The sequence below is a fragment of the Theropithecus gelada genome, chromosome 15 (genome assembly GCF_003255815.1).
Source record: "Theropithecus gelada isolate Dixy chromosome 15, Tgel_1.0, whole genome shotgun sequence".
Taxonomy (NCBI): Eukaryota; Metazoa; Chordata; class Mammalia; order Primates; family Cercopithecidae; genus Theropithecus; species Theropithecus gelada.
The window spans coordinates 77,005,008-77,020,791 of NC_037683.1; the positions used below are offsets into that span (position 1 = coordinate 77,005,008).

Sequence of the window (15,784 nt, forward strand, 5' to 3'; positions counted from 1 at the left end):
GCCTAACTTGCTGGATACTTCACTGAATCAGAAGAGAGAAATACCCATCCATGACTTTATTATTTTAATAACAGAGAAGGAAGAGCACTATTAGTCATCTGTAACTGGAGATTAAAAAAAAAACAAACACAAATTTAAATCCCACATTGGTTTTACATGTAATTTTTAAAATGGGGCTTGGAGTTGATGACCCACAGTCTACATCATGTCCGTGTCTTGATCTACGTGTAAGGTTTCTACTCACCATTAGTAAGTATGGACTTGACCACACTCTAGGGTCAGCTGAGTCAGTGGTATTACAAAAAGCCACACTATAAGCTGGTGGCAGGATGGCCGTCAGGCCTGCTCTGCTTCATTCCAGGACACTTTCTGATAAAGCGAGAGGCAAAGCAGAGAAGGGACTATCGAGATGAAGCCACTTAGACAGCTTCTGCTGCTATCTGTCCTCCCCCATCCCTCGAAAACCCCCTTTCTCCAGAAAATAGCCGACACATAATTCCAGACCTGTGGCCAACAAGGGAGAGTAAAGGAAAGAACAGCATCAGGAGCTACCATTTCTGTAGGACCTACTATGTGGCAAGCAAGGTAGTAACGGCTTATATATGTGATCTTTACAATAATCTCAAAACATAGGCATCATCATCCTCAATGTATAAATGAGGAAAATACTGTTGTTACTAGAATATAAACCAAAGGTTTAGGAACATCATTGACTTTTCCAAGCCAGAAAGGCCAGCTTTGCCCACAAATCCTTTCCCAATCCCAGCATCTGATGCCACCAGCTTTGTTGCTTTGGACTATGAGCCTCCACTGTATTTCTAAAACCACCTTCATCTTTCCATTGGGCCTTATAAAGGTCAAAGATTGTATAAAACACTCACCCCCCTCCTTTACTCTCTTTTCCTCTTTTTGCTGAAATTAAAAGAAACCACAGGGGAAACAGCTGTGGAAAAGAATCAGCTGTGGTATCACTTAAGAAGAAGTCGACTTCTTAACCTACAACAGTTAACCCCAGACTCTAATATTCTTATTTTTAAGAGACACAACCTGTAAGCCTCAGATTTGAAGTGAAATTATGCCATCATTCACACTGAAATGATTCAGTAAAAAACAAAAACAAAACCCACAAACAAGTAAAGCAAATTTGGCAAAATATTTACTGTTAACTATAGGCAGCAGGAGTATATCTCAGTGTTCACTGTACTATTCTTTGATCTTTTCTGTAAGTTTAACATTTTCCTAATTCAAGAAAGTGGCTTTAATTGCTTCTCTAACTTCCTAGTTGCTAAATACACAAGCAAAGCCTAAAACAGCCATCTTCATTACATAGAGCATCATTTTCTAAGAACTTATTTTCCGTATTTAGGATGTTTTTCTAATTTTTAAAATTTTTATTTTTTAGCAAAGCAAAGGTTTTCACTAAACCAAATTCAAATCTGCAATAGCAACTTTCTCGGGATGTAAATATGTCGTTTCCACTGATGAAGAGAGATGTCGACTTACACTTAGATAACAAAAGATTTTAACCCTATACTGTTACTTACTCAGGGTGGAAGAACCTGTTCGCTTTAATTTTTTTGTTGGAACAGAGTGAAGATGGAATTTAAAGCTTAAAGCATTGTGTGTTAATAGATAAAGGTTTTAATTCCCCAAGGCTAGGAACGAGACCCTCAGCTTCCAGCTCTAGTCACTGGGATGCTTTCCATGTGACAGGCACTCAAGAAATGCCTGTTGGTGACAACAGCAAGAAGTCAGAAGGAAATTAATTCTGAAATTGTTCTTCCTCTGGCTGCGCAACCTCAGAGCTGGCAGTTTTAACTTCAACTAGAACAGGCATGTGAAAAAGCTGCAGAAACAGACTTCAAAAACACAGATACTTACTTCCCAGAGTTGACTCCTTTCATGTGATCTGTGTAAATATAGATATCAGGTATGAACTTGTTGAGGATGCTCCTTGCAGAATCCACAATCCGGTTCGCCATCTGAGGTGACACACGTACAGAGTACCTGCAGCCTGGAGTTAAGGATGTCATTCTGCTTGAACTCCAGAACAGAAAAAATCACTTATAAAGCTGGCAAGTATTCGTGGAACTGCAGTAACAAACTAGGACTTCCAAATCTATTGTTTTCCAACTGTATTTACTGAATTAGTACTATCGTTTTTCAACTGTATTTACTGAATTAATTTTTTTCATTATTATAAAAGGTCATGGCGAAAACATCTAAACAATAAAGAGAGTGGAAAGTATAAAGCTGGAGGTCCTCAACCCCACCCCTCACTTCCAACAGACATGCTTCCCCTAGAAATGGTTCAAGTCAATTTTGGAAGGCATAAAGACACCTGCCTCTCTGCGGGTCATGATCCAGGCTCCCTTTGAAGTACAACACCTAAGAACACTTTCTATTCTCTGTCCATTCCCACTGCTGTAGCCAATGAGTCTCTCTCTTAAGAACCTAAGCCCAGAACAGACACCACACAGGACCTGGGCGATCCCAATCCGCCTCCTGGTATGCTGATGGGAGAAGCAGAAAAAGTTCAGTGAAAGAACATGGTTGCTGCTATTTATAAATATATAAAAAGGTTTTTCTAACTTACAGGGCCTATTTTCTACTATTTAAGAATTAATTACTCCACTTGTGGATAACACAGCCTCCTCACACCTGCTACCTTATAGTTAAAATGTTAATAATTAGCACTCCTACAACAGGGCACCCCAGAAAAGAAAGGAGGAAGATATCAGTAACTCAAGTGAAAAGACTAGTGCTTGAGGAAATGGAAATTATTGCCTAAAACTAGACTTTTAACAGAAGCTGGCTTTCCCCAACCACACATGTCAAAGAAAAAATAAGTGTGTATTGAACACTTCAATGTGCAATATGGTCAAGAGATGGCTATATATTTGGAACTAAAAAAATGGAGAAATAACATGTGACCTTCCCACTATCCTGATACAAACCCCACGTGACAAGTCCAACAGGTAAAACGAGGTATGTGATCTGCCCATTCCAGCCCAGTGAGTGTTCAAGAACTGCTGTCAATAACACATTTAATTTTCATTTGAACTGCAGAAACAAAGTGCTCAGAGATGATACATGACCTGATCTGGCATCTAGCTCCCTTTTTGACCCATCCTGAACATCATACTAAAAGACCAATCTTCGTCATGCTGGTGACAGTCTCTCGGTGGCTCCTGATCCTCCCATATCTTGTTGTTAGAACCCCCAGCCTGCTCAGTGTGTCCATCTTCAGCTCTGCACCATCAACCCATCCATATTGCCCAAATTCCTCAACCTGAGCTGCTCTGCCCCATTCTCCCAGCCCTGAGGTCCCAAACTCTCTCCTGAAACCCTCCAGCCAGCACCCAAGTGTTGGCTCCACTTGAACTTACCATACATCTCTCTTCACATACACACATTTTGTTCTTGATCTTCAACAAGACCACACACTCTATAAGGGCAAGGGCTTTACTTCTGTAATCCCTCCCAACTCTCTAATACACTACTTTTGTACTCAGAAACGCTCAATAAATATTTAACTTGACTCAAAGGACAAACCTGAAATGAGGAAAGAGCAAAGAGGGATTTTTCAATACACACACAGCCCAGTTACATCACCATCTCTTCAGTCCAGAATGTACTTTTGACCACAGACAGCTTAGACAAACAGTCCTAGGTCTCATACCCTTTGGACCAAGTGGGTGCTGTCCTTCCGAAGTCTGAGGCTGCCTACTCTCCCCAGGAAAGCACAAGAGATGTCACCATCCTAACACATAATCCCACAGAGCTCATGGCTCCCAAAGTTCTTTCACATATATTATCACCCTACTTTATGCTCACAGTAACCCTGTGTTGAGAGCCATGGTTCTGAGTTCTAGGACTTAACATTAAAGACAACTAAGACAAAAAACTAAGACACTTGCTCAAAATTAAACAGATCTGACTCCCAAAAAGCATCTTCCTCCTCTCACCCATCCCAATATGGAAACACGAAGGGTACCGCACAGTACAAATTCAGGGCCAACAGAACCCTGTATTAGAACTCAGGCAGTGAAATGAAGAAGGCAAAGGAACTTTAAAGCCAGATACATCGAGTTGCTTAGAACTATTGGCTTGGTATGCATGTCCTACTAAAGAATGGCTAAGAGCCCCCAAGTTCTAGAATGAGATTATCTCTGTTCAAGTCCCAGCTCCAGCAAGCTGCATCATTCCAGGTTAATTGTGCTAACTTCTCTGACGTCATTTCCTAATCAGTAAAAGAAAGATAATCATAACACATTCCTTACAGAGTTTGGAGGCGCAAATGAAATAAAATGCATGTAAAGCTCTTAATGCCTAGTGTGTAGCAGGAGCCCAGCAAATGTCAGCTATTGCTTTTCTTATTACTCATCCAATATTCAAATCCCAAGCAGAGGTTCTTATTCTTTCAGGAATCAGAGAACTCTCTGGGAATCTGATGAAAGCTATGGACCCTCTCCTGAGAAACATATATACTTACAATTTTGCAGAAAAATTTTCAGGTTTATGAACCTCCTAAAGCCCATTTATGAAAACCATATTAAGAACCAATACCAATGTACAAGTCCATAGCAACAGTCCATATAGGACTCCCACTCTTCCCCTTCCCCAATGTTCCATGTCAGAGAAAGCTAAGAGGGATATGTGTATGTGTTACAGTAGGTGGAGATAAAGAAAGATAGCTTGATTCTCAAAGTACCTTCCCCACAGTCAAGGAAAAGAAACTAGATTATCCCACAAATTCCAACTTAACCCCCTTTACTGCCAGCTTTTTCACTTAATTCTCATGTACCAAATCATGAGCTCCTAGGATAGCACGCAAAACTGAAACAGAATGCTCCTTTCTCTTACGCCCCACATAAGGCAAGGGTGAGAAACAGAGTGGGTGGCATTAAATAAAAGGTAACTACTGTCTAGTCACAGCTGCTGGCAGGAACCAACACCGGCTCCCTCTGGGCCCTGGCTGGTAGGTTATCTTGTAGAATGCAAGAGGGAAAAGATACACTTTGGAAGTAATTCAGTTAAGACCACAAATGCACACAAGAGAGTGAGCCTCATTCTCCCAATCTGAGCCCTCCTATGGGAAATACAACCTCCAAGCTTAGTCCAGTAGTCAATAAGCCTTGCAAGGAAAAAAACCACAAAACCAACTCAAGCTTTTTCCAAAGGCAGCTCTTTTTTCCCCAGGCTCCAAAACTGGAGAAGAGGGTGATCTCCATTCAAATCAACATTCCTTTGAGGTGTTTGTGAAATGGGCAGCTCTGCAGAGCAGTGGCTGAAACATTTGGTTTACAGACAGGGATCTGAGCAAGGGCACTGTGTCAACTCTCCTGGGGAGCTGGGAGGAAACCTCTACCAGTCAGAGATATATTGGGAATGATTTCTGTATCCTATCCCCTGCCTCCAGGGAGGGAAAGAACTTGGGACCTCACAAGTATCTTCCTGGCTCAGGTTCTACACAGGGAAGGTTCCAAGAATATTAGAGGGAGAAGTCAGGGAGGAACAAAGTTACACCCAAGGTGCCCGGCACCGCAGCTCTTTTAACTTTTATATTCTTCCCTGGAAAACCCTTCCCCATTTCCCAGCACCATCATCAAAGGACACGAGCCATCTGCACACCCAGAGAGAACAAGGGGGACCCCACTGTGATGAAACCCATGTTGTTATGACAAGATTGTGTCAAAACAGAGCACACTGCCAGAAATCACATTTCCAGACTACAGAGACTGGATTCCAAACAAAGTTCACTGCCGCCAATACAGCATTAAGGAAACACATCTCAAATAAGGAGGAAAAAAAACAACCACCCCCTAGACAAACCCAAAATAGTACTGAAAGTGTATTCCTGTACACTTATTGGAATGTATTGGAAAGTGTATCCCTGTACACTTATTACACTTTTTTTCAGCATTGCCAAAAATGTTGCGGTTAAAGCCATTAACCGCAGTGTATTTGGCAATGGTGAAAAGCAGAAAACAACTCAATGGCCATCAACAGGGTTTGATTTTGGGTGACAAGGATGGTAAAGATGTGCCTTCACAGTGGGGCATCAATGGTGGAATACAATGCATCTGTTAATAAGAATGAATTCAAGTAGAAAAGGCACACTGACTTTAAAAACACACCCTAGTTACACTGCATTTCCATTTCTTTCTAACCTCATTAACCTTATTCCAGCTCCTCTGATTTGGATATTAGAGTTGAACATCACCTTAGAAAGTTGCCTGGGCAATTTAACTATACATCAACCTCGGGGCTCCTAGGAAAGGAACATTTCTCCTTTTGCCCATTCTCTCCTGGTACACACAAGGCTTGACACTTACACGGGTTAGGGGACAGCCATGCAAAGAACAGACCATAATCCAGGAAGGCTTTGTTATTATGTATTCCTGTGCTTTTGATAATCCTTAAAAAGAACGTCAGGCAGCAACCCAAGTTTGAGCTTCTATCTTAACTAGCACTCTCTCTGCCCATGACTCTGCAGCCCACCCTACTCCCTGCCCTTCACCACTTACTGTTCAAGCTATTTGAGGCCTCTGAAAACAAAGTCCACGCTACACCTCTCTTCCTCCAAGTAAGACCATCCCCAAACCTCCTGAGAAATACAAAACCTGACCTTAAGCATCCATTCCAGCCCTGAGAAGCAGGCCTTCTGGTCTACCCCTCCTTGTCACACCCCCGCCAGGAAAGTCATCCCACAGCCCATCTTGCTCTATGGCCTCCAACACCTGTCCCCACCCAGATCCTGTCAGCACCTAGAATTTTACCACTTTTAATATCTGAAATCCCAAAACAAAACTCCCTAAACACAATCTCTTGTCCTACACAGGACATGTATCTATTTCCACTAGACCTGATCTTTAAACCTGTTAAAAGCTTCTCGTCCCTTGACCTGCTTTCTCCAGGCTGGTGAGCCCCTGTGACGATCCTCAGTGAGGAATGGACTTCCCGATGCTCCAGCACCCACTCTCCAACTGTTCCCCTGTAGGACCCACCCACCTTGCCAACCTGCATCCATCCTTGGATGAAATGGGTCCTCCCACGTTCTCTACTCCTCCCTCTAGGCTGCCAATTGCCACTGGACATAGCCACATGGCCATGCAGCTGGCACTGTGTTAACATTTCACCTTCGGCCAGGACCTTCGTGCTGTTCTACAGCCTTTTTCTTATCTTCAGTTATGATGCCCCACTGTGAAGGCACATCTTTACCATCCTTGTCACACTCTCTTATCCTACCCTGCCCATCCCCTTACCCTCAATCCCATCCTAACTCAGTAACAACTGAAAAACTCACCCCAACTCCCTTCCACTCACCTCACCTCCACACAGCTCTACCTGGAGCCACTCTTACCATATGCCTGTGGCCTAGAATCCATCCCCTCTCAAGTAAGAATAAAAAGAAGAGTAGCAACCATTTACCCAAAGCTACTTACACACCAGTGCCTGCTACTGTGCAACTATAATTTCACTTTACCTTCATGAGAGTCCCACAAAGCAGTTATAACAGGACCAAGATATATAGGCAACCAAGGCTTAGGGCCAAAATGTTTCCATTGGTGAGTGGCACAGTCAGCATCAGCACCCACGTCTTTCTGACTCCAGCACCCGGGCTTTTAATCAGCTCATTACTTTGCTTCATCGGCATTAACAACCTACAAAAACACTCAAATCCTTACCAATCTTTTTGTAAAAGGGAGTCTCCCCCACTCTCGCGTCATCAAGTTACCACCTCATCCTTCCTTCTTCTTCTCTTTCCTGTCAAGATTCTGTAAACAGTGGTCCCCACAAGCCGCCGTTTCCCTCCCCTTCACTCCACAACCCAGAATTAGTCCCTCAGGATCGAGATCCAGCACTCTTCCCCAGGGTATCAGTGGCAGCCTGCTGCTGAGTCCCTCAGCTTTTCCCCCACCCCAATGCTAACTCGTCAGGGCCTTTTAAGGTGCTGACCTGAGCTTCCAGGAAGCTATGTTTTGTGTATCCTCTTCCCCACTCTTACTTCCCTCCTTACTTAACTCTTGCTTTCAAGGTTTGGTGGCCTCACAGGGTTCCACCATCCTTTCTTTGCATTCTGCACAGTATCTGATTCCAGCCACCTTCAGCTCTTCACTGGCTCCTGCCTGTCTTCATGCCCCATTCTACCATCAAATGCCATAGACCAACCTGAAATCCGGTCACACTTCATTACTTGCCATTCGCTAGAACCACTGTCCGCTGCCACCTCTGCTCAGGCCCATTTTTCTACCTGAAGCACTCCTCCTTTCTCACTCTACTTTGCAATCCTCTGTTCTTCAAGGTTCCTTTCTATCGGAAAAAGTAAAAATTAAATGCCTGTACTTCAGAGTCACACAGACAAGGTTCAAATCCTAGCTCTGCAGTGTGACGTTATTAACAAATTCCTTAAGCTTTTGAAGTCTCAGTTTCCCCATCTGCAAAAAAGGATGTAAGTGAACTCAAGAGTCAATCTGAGGCTTAAAAGCATGCAAAGGGACTACCGCAGAGTAAGTACTTAATAGTAGGTATTGTTCATTATGATTACTCCCGCCTCCCTAGGTCCTCCAGACAAAATTGACCACTGTCTACTCCAGGCCCCCACCCCACTGCACACATCATTTTGCATGTTATATCAGAACAGTGTGTTTTCATATTTGGCTCCTTCACCGAATGATGACCTCTTCTGAGGGAGGAACTGCAGTATATTCATGGTCCCCAAACCAAAGCACTTGAGAGAGGATCACATACATCAGAGACTAAATGTTAACTGGAAAATTTAAAAAAAAAAAGAATGACTCAATCAATCTAGTCATGGTGAGGCAGATAACAGAACATCCTAACTCAGCCAGCAATTATGATTTCACTCTTAAGACTTTTCAAAGTTGTAGTTTAAAATGTAAATAACGTCGGGAAGAAGTAAAGCTGTTAGTCATTCTTATCTTAGTGAGGCAAGAAAAAAAAAAAGAAATCCAAATAAATGGAAAGGATACGCCATTCCTCTAATACGTTTGATTTTTCCTGGATCTGTGAGTTGAATGGGCTTCAAGACCTTCCTTACAGGACATGAGAAAACCACTTCGCCTCCTCCTCCAGGAGGCATTCCCCGTCGCACAATCTACACAGAGGGTGAGAAAGATGAGGCGAGGATGCAGCAAAGCAATGGATTACCCTGACACCCTGCCCAGGAAGGTTTACACCAGCAGATGCTTCCTTACAAGGCATAGCTCTTCCATATTCAATCTGTCATTCCCTTCAAGACCAACAGCACCTTATGTTGGCTCCTAGAGAGTACACGCTCAGTGTGTGTCAAAGTCCAAGTCCATTACCCAAGTGGCTGTGCCACTCACCTCTTTAACCCTGAACAGGTCACTTCTTTATCCTTAAAATATGGAGCTGACCTAGTCCATCATCGGAGCCCATTTCTTAATAATCAGAAACCCCTTTTTCTCCTCCCATGAAAATAACTGATCTACCAAAACATTATTAAATAAAAATGAAGTCATTTCCCCCGTTTAAAACATGAATGTAAAAGGCAGAGATGCTAAATGGTTTACCTCATTGGACTGATATAATTCAACAATATACAGATGCTTAAACTACTTCTACTAGATTTTGGAAATACTGAAAATTCTCAGGGACATCCAGGCTGGGAGCCCCTGAACATAAATTATGTCCAGATCATTTAGATCAGAAAGCCAATATGGCCCAAATCTATTCTCCACTGCTTGCTAGCTGAGGGACATGGGCAGAGCTGTTACGAGGAGAAAAGGAGTTAGTCTTTGTAAACTGCTTAGAACAGCCCCTACCGCAAAGTAAGTGCAACAGAACTGTCAGCTACGATTGTTATTACTAAAGGGTCCCTTGCAGTTCCAAGTCTGTAGCGTTTACTTCATGAGCCCTATGAGTCTTCTGATAACTGGTGACCTCAAATGTGACACACATACACTGAGTCACACTGAGTCACACAGCTCTTCCAATGAGTCAGTGGGAAAATGTTCTCCACAGGAACATATGGTCAACAGTTCAAACATTCTTACCTTCAGTTCAAATGATTCACCATCAATCCCAAATTGTTTCAACAAAGGGAGTGCTGTCGCCTTAAGAACATCAACCTATGAAATTATTTCAGAAAAGAAAAGTTTAATTAAACCTTCAGCAGAATAGAAGAGTCAAAAAAACAAGTGAGGCTTAGCAACCAGGTAGATGATGCAGTGTGGTAAACAGAAAGGATGATGGCATACAACTGAGCGAGTGGGCTGGCTCTGCCTAAGGAACACTGATTTCACAGGCCACTGGGCTTCTCTGAGCTGCACTTTCCTCATTTATGACATGGAGACCTACCTTACAGTCATCATGAGCATCGGAGGCATAATACAAAATGCATGGAGAGACTGGACTGTTGTAGAAAACAAATGGATGGAGACCCCTACTCATTTTTTTTTTTTTTTTTTTGAGATGGAGTCTTGCTCTGTCGCCAGGTTGGAATGCAGCAGTGTGATCTCGGCTCACTGCAACCTCTGCCTCCCGGGTTCAAGCAATTCTCCTGCTCAGCCTCCCGAGTAGCTGGGACTACAGGTGCATGCCACCACACTCAGCTAATTTTTGTATTTTTAGTAGAGACAGGGTTTCACCATGTTGGCCAGGATGGTCTCGGTCTCTAGACCTTGTGATCTACCCACCTCAACCTCCCAAAGTGCTGGGATTACAGGTGTGAGCCACCACGCCCAGCCTGGAGAACCCTACTCATTCTTATAGATATAAACGCTACAGAAGAAAATAATATTTTCATTAACATTTGTCCAGTATGGTTATTTAATGTTTAGAGCTGGTAGCATTCCGAGTCAAAGCAAACCAAATGAACTATTCAGCACCTCACCTAAGAATGCCAATGATGAGCACCACACAGGCAGCTAAAGGGAAGGTGATGGTTTTACATGGGAGTTGGGGAGTGGGGGTGATGATAGCCTCAAACTACAGGAAGCAGCACAAACTCAAAACTACAATTACAACATCCACAGTTAATGGCAAAACTTTGCCACATGTTACTGTTATCTCCTCCTGCATTCAGAGCTCCTAGGAAGTCTGGGGTCTTTCTGATCCATTTGCAGATTCCTGATAAGGGTATAAAGATGACAATCAAATCATGTACTGTTATCTAACGAGTTGGCAAATGCTGCCTCAACTGCTACATGGGAAAGAAAATTACTCCATTACTTGTTCCCTTCTTGGACCTGTCAGCTGGACTTGTGAGGGTGGACACCACACAGAAGGCATAGGAAAAGCCCTAGTCCTGGTTCCAGCTCTGCTTCTAATTAGCTATGTTGCCTCAGACAAGAAAATCACAACTATCTGAATTTCCTTATCTCTAAGGCAAGGGGCTCAAGCCCAGCTATCTCCCAGTTGCAACCAACTCTAACAGGCTAAGAAGCCGCAACTAAATATTGTGATATCAGAAAATTACCAGACGTAGGAATGACCTGTGAGGCCTAAGAACATGCTTAGAATGGATCAGGTGGGGCAAGGGAAACTAGGAAAACCATTAAAGATTAGCTAATTTTAAATATTAAAGCTACAGCCTGAGCAACATAGTAAGACCTCATCTCTACTAAAAAAATTAGCTGGGCGTGGTGCACACCTGTGGCCCTAGCTACTTGAGAGGCTGGTGGGAGGATCACTTGAGCCCAGGACTTTAAGACTTCAGTGAGCTATGATCATGCCACTGCACTCCAGCCTGGGAGACACAGTGAGACCCTGTCTCTAAAAATAAAAAAATAAAGCTAAGCACACCCAAAAACTTAATATATGCATTTAGCATTGCCAGATAAAGAAGAATACAGCTGAGGCTTAAGGGCAGCTGGGGAGAAGGCCAAGTCAGATTCTGAAAAAGCAGGAGATGCAATGCTGCAGTTACTCTGGCCAGCCACCGGCTTTCCTGAGGGGAAAAAAAGGTGAAAAAACACAGCCTTTCTTCTGGCTCATCCTTCCTATACCTTGAGTCACAAAAGGTGAAGCCAAATTTACTTAGTTCAGCCAGAAGCCCAAGGGTAACTCCAGGTGTAGTCCTGTCCCCTTATCACTCTCCATCTGACATGGAGGACAAGCAACTTGGTGCAGTGGGACAAGAGCAGGAAAAGCAGATAAGGGCTTGGGACCTACTCTGCCTCTCACTGGCTGTGAGACCGTAGACACTTCCCTGTCTCCTGGGCCTCAGTTTCCTCCTGTGTAAAATGAGAGGCGGGGCTGAACACTCTACAGTCTCCTGCAGCTTTGCACATTCTAGTTTTAGCAGAGTGATGGTGGCCTGCAAGTTCTGCTTAAGGGAAACTGATTGGTCCACTCTGAGGTCAGAGAGAAAAGGCAAAGATCTCACCTAAGTGGCAGCTCAGGGCAAAGGCATTAATATTACAGTGCAGTCAATCAATCAAAAGGTAAAAATGTAATCAATCTATGCTTAAAAAAAAGGGGGAGGGCAGGGGAGAAAACTGCTCTCCAGTTACCTTGTCTGAAACACCCGCCTCACTGGGTTGGTAGAAGAATTAAAGAAATATGGATATACACATACATACATATGTACACCTAGAATAATGCCCAGTACACGGTAGACATTATTGTACTTCTTTTTCTTCTCTAAGAGGGAACTGGAAAAGAATGGAATCTTCACCCACCATTGGAGCAGCTTGTTGGCACCAATAAATAATTACCAGGAGCTCTGGTGCCACACCACTAAGAGTCAGGAGACCTCCTAAAACTTTTCTTCTCTTTAAAATTTCTCCCCACTTTCTATTCTCTTGCCTCTAAGGAAAAAATGTCTTCTTCCTCTTCATAAGGCTCATTCCATCACCTCTGTTTTCAATCCTTATCCCCTCTGGACTTCGGCAAGGACTCTCCGCTCTTTGAATTCTTTTCTTTTCCATTACAGCTTCTCCTCAGACTACAAGCAAGTTCAAACTTCCCCTAGCCTAAAAAAAACTCCCAACCTCAGCTCTTAAGAACTTCTGGAAGAATCTCCTAACTTTCCAATAGCTCTAGTTCCTACTCGTTCCTCAGTCTGTTCCTGTCCTTATACTCCAATGATATTGTTCTCTCAAAGGTCAATAAAAATGTCTCACTGCTGAATCTGACTCAACTCCGGCAAAGAGTGATTCTGTGGATTATCCCTGACTTCTTAGAACTTGATTCCTGCTTGGCTTCTCCAAATACTTCTATCTTCACAGTCACTCCATCTCTAGCTCCTCTTCTCCCACTCACACCTTAAACATTCATTTCTCCTTCTTCCATTCTCAGTCCCTTGGACCATGGGGCAGAAACTCTAATGCCCATAGAGGGCAGAGAGGAAGCTTAAATGAATGATGAGGTCGGCTGTGACCTGTGTCCAGCTGAAAGCTCACACTTTATCCAAAAAAGGTAGCTGCTACTCACCTCCAAATGATGGCTGTCATGGAGGAACCACCATTCAGTATTGTCACACTGCCCTATTATAATGTAAAACCTGGAGTTTCAAACATGAACAATCAATTCAGATACATACACACACCACCAACCACCACCACCACCACCGCCACCACTGCCACACTGTACATGTCAAAGGAAAAACACCTGAAAGATGAATTCAGCCAAACCCACCAGTGTTCAGCCTCAGCCTAATCAATCTCATATTCCTAGAGGCTTAAGTATCAGCAGGTAAGATTCTGATGACCTGTCTCTGAGGCTCCAGACAATAATTTCTAACTGCCAACTGGAAATCCTTATATGGTCAGGCTGCCAACATCCCAGGGAACAGAACCACAATAAAAAGCATCACCCATTATCCTACTGCAATTTTCCTCTTCCCTTTGTCAAATGGGAATGATCTTTATGATCATGATCCTTTATGGCAACCAGGACAGAAATTGTGAGGTCATCTATGGCCCCTTCCTCTCATTCCACCTCCAATTAGTTGTCCTATCTGCTCCTTCCTTTCTCCTTCCATCTCCATAATGCCCAAGCTAGTCTATCACCTTTCCATTCATCTTTCACTCAACCTCCAGAATTATCTTCCTAAAACCCAGGCTGACTCTGATTTTCCCTCCTCAAGAAACCCTTTCTGACACTAAGCACTTTGCTTCTACCTCTATCAGAGCCCAAGGGTATTCATCCTTGTAATTTCCCTAAATGAGTTCCCAGCTGTCCACCCCAAGAGACTAGGAGTTTGTTAAGGACTGAATCACTCATTTCATCCTTGTATGCAGAGTAGATGCAGACATGAACTAATGAGGAAACCACACAGAAAAGAAGAAGCTAGAAATGAAGGAGCCATGGAATGAGCTGAAAAAGTCACTCTTTATTCAGGATTAGGTATATTTATTTTACTCTGGCCTGGAGTCAGATACCAACCAAGGTCATTTTAGTCATGCAGCTGGCAAAAGCAGATACTCCTACAGCATAAGAAAACAGATTTTTGGGTACCACTTCTGAGAAATTCATCAACTGATCTTTTGTCAATGTTAGCATACAAAATTTTTAAAATACTGCCAGTGAGAAAAGCTTTTAAGATAATTAGCAAGTGTAGAAAAAAAGTACAAAACTGATACACACACTGCTGTATACTTCAAGGCCTTTTCCCACTGTTTGAGGCACCTTCCCCTCTTCCAACCTAAAGGTATTTATACCTCTTCTCATTCTTTTATGCAAAGAACTTATTTCCTATAGTCTTCTAGAAAATGCAAAAAAATAAAAATAAAAAAACACTTAATTAAATATTCTAAAGAGTTTACGCAACATTCCTTTACAGCTTAAGAATTCCAGATCTTGTACTATACTCAGTATCCCAGGAAAAAGAGTTTATGCAGCTAAATTTCCAAGAATTGAAGAATAAGTTTTTATTGCCTAAGAACATATTAACAACGTTTATACCCTAGTAGGTATCTTGGTGAATACCAGCAGTCTCTACTTTGGGGCTCACAGCATCACCTCATTGGTCCTCCCTGAGTAGAAAAGCTACATAATTCACATTCTGCCTCAGAAGCTACCCATTCATTGGTCTTGGCCTGTAATGGTAAAGACAAGCATACTACCTCTGTCTGGACTTTGCATCATGGCCATCAGTTTTAAGGTATCTTCTCTGACAGCAGAGCATCCAAAAGCAGGGAATCCACCCCTCCCTACAAGGGAGGAAGGCCTGGACAGGACTTCTCTAGACTTCTCTAATCTCTCTGTATCTCTCTGACATACACACACACACACACACACACACACACACACCATCCTAGAATGGCACGAAGACAGTTGTGATCATAATAAAAAGTTTTGCTTGATATTAAACCATTCTCTCCATATCTGCAGAAAAATTAGCATGTTTAATAAAAAGCTTGCTCTGGCATGGCTCTTGGTGAAAAAAATAAAATAAAAATGAAAAGCTTGCTGACACCCACAAACTACCAAATCTCACACATTCCTTTCCTGACTTTATGCCCTTTTTCTATCTGCAAACTCTTCTCAGAAAACAAAAGCCCTTGAGTTTATGATTGAAGCCTGGGTAAGTCAAGATTATGCTGTAGCAATGCCAAGGAACTATGATCTCCTGCCCAAAATTTGATAGGCTGCCCTCTAGCCTCAGCTACCACAGGACCTTACAAAAACTCCACTCTGACATACTACAGCCAACAGAACTATAGTTCATGTCAACTATGACTGCGAGCAACTGTTTTGAAGGTTCTTAGATAACAACAAAAGGTGCCTTGGTAACTGTTAACAATAGTCCTGAATTTGATGACCCTAAGTTTTGGTTCATCTGCATCCT

At 42.8% G+C, this 15,784-nt stretch overlaps 1 protein-coding gene across 4 annotated transcripts in view; it reads right to left on the bottom strand.

Moving 5' to 3' along the window:
• The window catches only part of RCL1 (RNA terminal phosphate cyclase like 1), a 65,949-nt gene that overhangs the window by 17,531 nt on the left and 32,634 nt on the right, over positions 1-15,784 (bottom strand). For 3 of the 4 annotated variants that reach the window (XM_025360200.1, XM_025360199.1, XM_025360198.1), the window contains 3 exons: positions 10,044-10,118; positions 8,997-9,121; positions 1,882-2,007 (listed from right to left, as the gene is read on the bottom strand). In XM_025360200.1, coding sequence (XP_025215985.1) covers positions 1,882-2,007; positions 8,997-9,106 — 236 coding nt within the window. In that variant the 5' untranslated portion in view covers positions 9,107-9,121; positions 10,044-10,118. Of the gene's footprint in view, positions 1-1,881; positions 2,038-3,389; positions 3,481-8,996; positions 9,122-10,043; positions 10,119-15,784 lie in introns of those variants that run through there. The other variant, XM_025360201.1, reaches the window with a different exon arrangement.